The sequence below is a fragment of the Fukomys damarensis genome, unplaced genomic scaffold, assembly GCF_012274545.1.
Source record: "Fukomys damarensis isolate Sample0158 unplaced genomic scaffold, DMR_v1.0_HiC HiC_scaffold_36, whole genome shotgun sequence".
NCBI classification, from domain to species: Eukaryota; Metazoa; Chordata; class Mammalia; order Rodentia; family Bathyergidae; genus Fukomys; species Fukomys damarensis.
In genome coordinates, this window is record NW_022900948.1 from 39,058,246 (window position 1) to 39,064,251 (window position 6,006).

Sequence of the window (6,006 nt, forward strand, 5' to 3'; positions counted from 1 at the left end):
GGGCGGGGTGCGGGCCGGGACGGGGAAGCGGGTGGGGTCTGTGTGCAGCGGACCGGTCCGCGGACGGCCGTCGCTGCCCTTTCTGAGCCTCCGAGAGATGGCGACAGTTCAATTTGATACACCTAAGGAAGGGGAGGATACAGATTAAAGTTCGGCCGCCACCTTTGAATCTCAGGCAACGCTGTGTTCTGGGCCGGGCGACTGATGGGGGAGCCAGAGCTAGTTTCGGGGGATGATGACCTTGAGGCTTGGATGCCAGTGTCCACAATGATGTTCGCTTCGACACCTTAGTCCCCTGGCTCAGGGCAGAGCGAGCTTTCTTAGGACTCGGTCTCAGCTCTGCTCACCAAGCTCTCAAGTTCTCTGGCTGACTCCTCTCGTCCACGACTGTCCACGGAGTTTTATGTTTAGGAGTAAAGCTGGTCCACCCCTGCCCCAGTCCTTCCAGCTCACTGGCTTCTCACAGGCCTCTCGGTCTCAGGAGAGTTCCCACCTTGCCCTCTGGTGGGACAGGGAGCCCAGTGTCCCCTGCTTCCCACCCAGACCCGACATCCCTGGCCGATAGGTCCCTAGGGCACGAGGACACGAGGCTCGGTGACCTACCGTCACCAGGTCCCAGCCCTGTGTTTTCTCCCCAGGTTGCCCATTCTGCCTGAGGGGTGCAGCCTCAACTTCACCTGCCTCAATGGTGGCCTCTGCAAGGCTGGGCCTGGAGATGCCAACTGCAGCTGCCAGGAGGGCTCTGCTGGCCAGAGGTGGGTCTGAGGGCCAGGGCAGTAGGAGTTGGCCTCATAAGCATGGAGGACTGGGCAGGGTGGCTTTGGTCCCTGCCAGCCAGGGCAGTGGAGTGGGGGCCTTCACTGCCCGTCTCATCCTCACCGGTATCACAGTGCCAGACAGACCCAAACTGTCACTTGAGTTCTTTCCTTCGGGCACATGCAAACCCTTTCTCTGCTAGGTAGATGCTGCTGAGTTTCTTAGAGCTGGGTCCTCAGCCATGCCCCCTCCCCCCGGTAGACTGGAAATGCAGTCCGGGTCTCCAGACAGTGTCCCTGGACCCCACTTGTCTGTGAACACGCTTCTCATGGAGGGTCCTCTGTGATCACAAGTGCTGGGCTGAAGGAGGTGGAGGTGGTAGAGATTATGTTCAATTTTGGTTACATGGCAGGGTCAGCTAGAGTAACAGTGCCTCTTGGGGATGGTGGATGATCTTTGCCGTTTGGTTGGGGTGGGCAACATGAGGCAGCAACGGGGGTAGCAGCCCACTCAGCACCCGCCGTGCCCCTCCACAGGTGCTGGAGCCCCACCTTGCCCTGTGAAGCTAACCCCTGTTTAAATGGGGGCACCTGCCAGACATCGGGTGGGGTGTACGAATGCACCTGCAGCTCCGGATTCTCCGGCCAGTTCTGTGAAGTGGTGGTGAGTGACGGACAGGGCAGAGGCTGTTTTGGGCTTCAGTGGGTGAGGTGGGATGGGGAGTGTGCTCAGCAGTGAGGGCACAAGGATCCTGGCCAGCACGGGCCAGGGGCTCCCCACAGTGCCCAGGGGAATGGCAGAACAGGTGGGCTCTGCCAACTACTCTGGCACCATGATTCAGGGCCCACAGGACCTGGGAGCCTGTAGCTCTAGGGGTTTCTGAGCCAGGGCAGGCTTGGCTATGGTGAAGGTGTCCCTGGTCCTGGGGAGGCTCAGCTGAGGAGAGTCCTGGACAGAGGGGAGCAGCACCCCAGCACAGGGGTGGAGTAGACGCTGCACCTGGAGGGCAGTGAACCCGTGGTGGTGCAGGCAGAAGGAGCTCCGGAAAAGTAGTCTGGGGAGAAGCCTTGATCTCCACAGGCTGCTGGGCAGCCTGGTCATAAACTGCAGATCCCCCATGTCTCTGGGGAATGTTTCCTTTCAAGTTGAACTTTTATAGCTCTGACGTCCCCACCCACCCTCCTCCCAGGCCAGGGGAAGGAAATGACTTTACATCTCCTCCAGCAGTGCCAGGGTGGAGGCTTTTGAGGACCCACCCAGGACTGGAGCAAGCTCTGGGGGCCCTTTCTCAAGTGTGTGTTCTGGGCTGGGGACACAGGTCATGGCTGGCTGAGGAGCCTCCAGGTACAGAGGGAGAGCTGGTGAGCTGAGACCCCTGAGCTCCGGAGTGCTGTGACTCCGGGACTTTAGAATTCCAGGCATGCAGACCTGTTTGATGAGGGCATCCTGGGGGTCTGTGACTGGAGATGGGAGGAGGTTCCCTGAGCCCTGCAAAACCTGGCCCTAGTCTCCCAGGGACAGCTGTTAGAGCAGCCCCTCAGACAGGCAGGCACAGGAGGACTCTGACCTCACTGTCAGCAGAACTCAGTCACCCCCGACTCCCTGCACTTCGTGGCAGGTCACATGGAGTCCCATGAACAGTGCTCACCTTGTGTCCTAGACACGCTGCAAGTACCTGCTTCCTTCTTCCAGCTGGAACCTCAGTCAGGCAATACCCACAACCCCAGCGGCTCAGCACATGACTTCAGGAAGGCACCCGCTTGCATACCCTTAGGGCTCGGTGCTCCCTGCCTGGATTTTCTCTGAGCACATCCTTGTGTACCTTTCTCTCCTACAGAAGGGCCTGCCCCTGCCACTGCCGTTCCCGCTGCTGGAGGTGGCTGTGCCTGCAGCCTGTGCCTGCCTCCTCCTCGTGCTCCTGGGCCTCCTCTCAGGGATCCTGGCTGCTAGGAAGCGCCGCCAGTCAGAGGGTACCTACAGCCCGAGCCAGCAGGAGGTGGCCGGGGCCCGGCTGGAGATGGACAGTGTCCTGAAGGTGCCACCTGAGGAGAGACTTATCTAGGTGATCTGGCTACCAGTGTCACACCCACAGGTCCTATAGGATTTCCAACTGGAGACCCAAGAAGGCTGCTTCCAGGACCGGACATCTTCTGGGAGTGTGCCCACGGCTGGCAGCCTCTGCAGATGCCTCATCAGGGACTTAGGAAAGGGGAACAACTCAGGGAAGCGGAGGGGTGCCTTTGAGGTTGGGTGCCTCTCCCTCTGACCCTCCAGGCTGCCCCAGCAGGCATGTGGCTGTGTACATGAGGGCACATGCAGGTGCAGGGTGTGTGGTCAGGAGTGTGTTGGTGAATGTGGGCGGATGTGTCAAGACTGCAGACTCCAGTGTGGGTGTTGTAGTGTGTCTCGTGGGTGTGTCTGCCTTTTGCCATGTGCACGTGACTGTGTCGTGGGGGGCAGGTGACCCCATGGGGGAGGTGGCTGTTGTGAGACGGGCAGCCCAAGGCTGCTAGTTCTCCAGGAGGTTCAACCAGGGCTTGCCGGGTACTAGGGCTTCAGTCCTGGCATCTTCTCCCTGACCAGGGGCAGTCTCTGCCCTAGAGACTGCCGGGAAAGCAGGGAGGGAGGACACTGGATGGGCTCCTGGCTCCCAGAACAAAAGCGCCTTCAGGCAGATCTGTCCTGCCAGTGCTAGAGCCAATCACACAGGGAATCTCAGAGCCGTCCACCAAGGCTGTCTGTGCTGGGCAGGCTGCAGGAGCAGAGGATGCAGCCCTGAGCTCTCCCGCCTGGCTGTGGGTATTGGCAGATGGATGCTTCCTGCCTACTCACGGGACTGCTGTGAGGATCGGGGCTGACAGTCAGGGACGGAGACATGACGTTGTTAAACTCCTGTCTGGTGTGAAGGACGGCAGAGCTGTGTCCTCTTAGGTACCACAAAGTGTCACCTCCACTGGTCAGAGTGCGAAAGAGCCTTCCTGGAGCCTAGCAGGGAGGCCAGAGGGGTACAGGGATGGAGGAGACTCATTGCCTGAGCACATTCTGCGGCATCTGCTCCTCAGGCGGGTCCTGTGTGGCTGTGGGCTGACCTGGGGAAGGTGCTGAAGGACACCCTCAGAGCTCAGTGCTGTTGGAACCAGTCCTGCGGGGCCAAGTTGAGAGACTGAGCTGTATCCCTCTCAATCTTCATCACAGTGACCTCGGATCAGGCCTCCACCGGCCTCACGGAGTCCCTGTGGCCTGGACACGAGCCCTTTTATTTCTCAGGCTGGCGCCTCCTGTGGTGTGGGCTCCAGTGCTATGGCCAGGAGCCCCTTTACACTGCTAATTTTCCCTGGCCCCCATTTCTAGAGGTACAGCTCTGGGGACTCGGGGTCCAGCAGAGGCTGGGGTGGGGGCTGAGATCTGTTTTGTCCTTATCCCAAGGAAGTAAGGCTGCTTTTCCCCACTCTCTCCACACCTGGGAGAGGGCAGAGCGGCTTGGTTCCCTGGCTGGCTTATCAACTTGCGCCAGCTACAGGCTACTAAAAAAGGACATTTGATGTGGAACTTCAGCACAAACTGCTTAACTCTGGCGATGACGGCCACTGTGTGACCAGCCCATCTGTCCCCTTAAAACAAACGCCCAGTAAGGCTGCTGTCTGACCCGAGGCTCTACCCTTGCCCATGAGACCTGCGGGGGTGACATCAAGGTGTCCCCTTGAACTTGTTTTCCTGGAGTCCGAGTGCCCTGGGTACCATTAGTAGCCTACAGCCCTGCTCTGTGGCTCTGTCACCAGAGCACCCACACCCTGCCTGTGGGAGAAGGGGGTGGCTGGTTCCGAGCCCCGACTGAGACAGACAGGGATGGGTTGGGGTGATGAGGGTTGGTAAGGGTGTCTGAGGGGCCACTCTGATCCTCTTGTAAGGACACAAGGATGCCAGCCTTTTCCCCAAGAAGATTTTATTGAATGCACACAGAGTTCATCCTTGGGTTTGTGGATTCCACCTGGTGCGTGGAGACAGTGGTGCTCAACGAGGGCCTGTAGTGCAGGCCACCAGCCCCCAGCACAGCCAGGGAGACCGTGGGGCCTGCCCGCTTCCCTGGGCCGCCTAGCAGCCTGGGCTGTCCTTTCCCCGATGGGCGTGGAGCCCGTGCTGCAGCAGCCGGAGAGCACTGCTGGATGGGACACGCTTGTGCTGGGCCACAGCTCACTTGGCGAGGGCTTCGTGCCACGTAGCCCGGGCTGCACCAACTCCTGAGCAGCTGCGCTGCCCTCCCAGCCCCTCAGACACAGGGGACCCCGAGGCTCCCTTGTCCCACCAGACACCCCCGGGGAGACTGTTGTCTGACCATTCACTAAGAGGAAATGAGGAATCGGGTCAAAATGCTTACAATTTCCTGCACGTCTCAGATGGTTGTTTTCTTAAATGGCTGGGCTGTTTTTTAACTTGGTTTATTGAAAAGAGTCAATTTTCAAGATTCATCAAATCAATAAGGTAAAAAGGAAAGGAAAGATAAAAGAAACAGTAACAATACATTCCAGTTTAACTTTGGTGATGTTGGCCTCAGGGATTTCTGTGCTGGCGAGCTCAGGTGGGTGAGGAGGGGCTGGTGCTTCGGCTTCCACGTGTGTCCACTCCACAGGGGCCTCATCCTGCCCCAGGTACCCAGGCAGCTGTGCCACCTGTTGGTCTGTGGCCTCTGAGTTGGGATCTGGGTGGCTGCTGCTCAGCTCTGCCCCCTACGTCCCAGAGGACAGGAGGCTGAGCGCCCCCCTCTGACAGTGACAGGAGACAGCCTGGAGGTTCCAGGTGCCAATCAGTCTGTGGGTTTTTGTTTTCTTCTGCAAACTTCTTCAGCGTTGCTGGTGTGCCCAGGCCCCACACAGGAATGTCAGGCTGGGTTTGGCCACCACGACGGACCCGGAGGAACACCCTAGGTCCCCAGCAGCTGGGACTGGTGAAGAGCGTATCGCTAGAGGGTTGGGATGGGCCCTCACTCCACCCCACACCCCCGTGTCTCCTGCGGACAGCTCACCCCCTGGCCAAGCTCACACTTGTGCCTGTTGAGGGGCAGTCTCGGGCCGGCTGTAGGATGGACAGGAGAGCTGGACTCCTCGTGGTGTGGGGCGTCTGGAAAGGGGGTGCCAGGGCGCGGTCTGGGGCAGTTGCTGGCCCAGCTGATTCTAGTGCAAAACCCAAGCCGGGTGCTGAGGAGGGTATGGGAGCTCGGGCACTTTCCAGGTGGTGACTGGCACCGTTCCCCAG

At 59.4% G+C, this 6,006-nt stretch overlaps 1 protein-coding gene across 1 annotated transcript in view; it reads left to right on the plus strand.

The window, feature by feature from the left end:
* The window catches only part of Crb2 (crumbs cell polarity complex component 2), a 19,101-nt gene extending 13,822 nt beyond the window's left edge, over positions 1-5,279 (plus strand). The window contains exons 9-11 of the mRNA XM_033758986.1: positions 574-755; positions 1,293-1,419; positions 2,594-5,279. Of these exons, the coding sequence (XP_033614877.1) occupies positions 574-755; positions 1,293-1,419; positions 2,594-2,818 (534 nt within the window). The 3' untranslated portion in view covers positions 2,819-5,279. The remainder of the gene's footprint in view (positions 1-573; positions 756-1,292; positions 1,420-2,593) is intronic.
* The last annotated feature ends 727 nt before the right edge of the window (positions 5,280-6,006 follow it).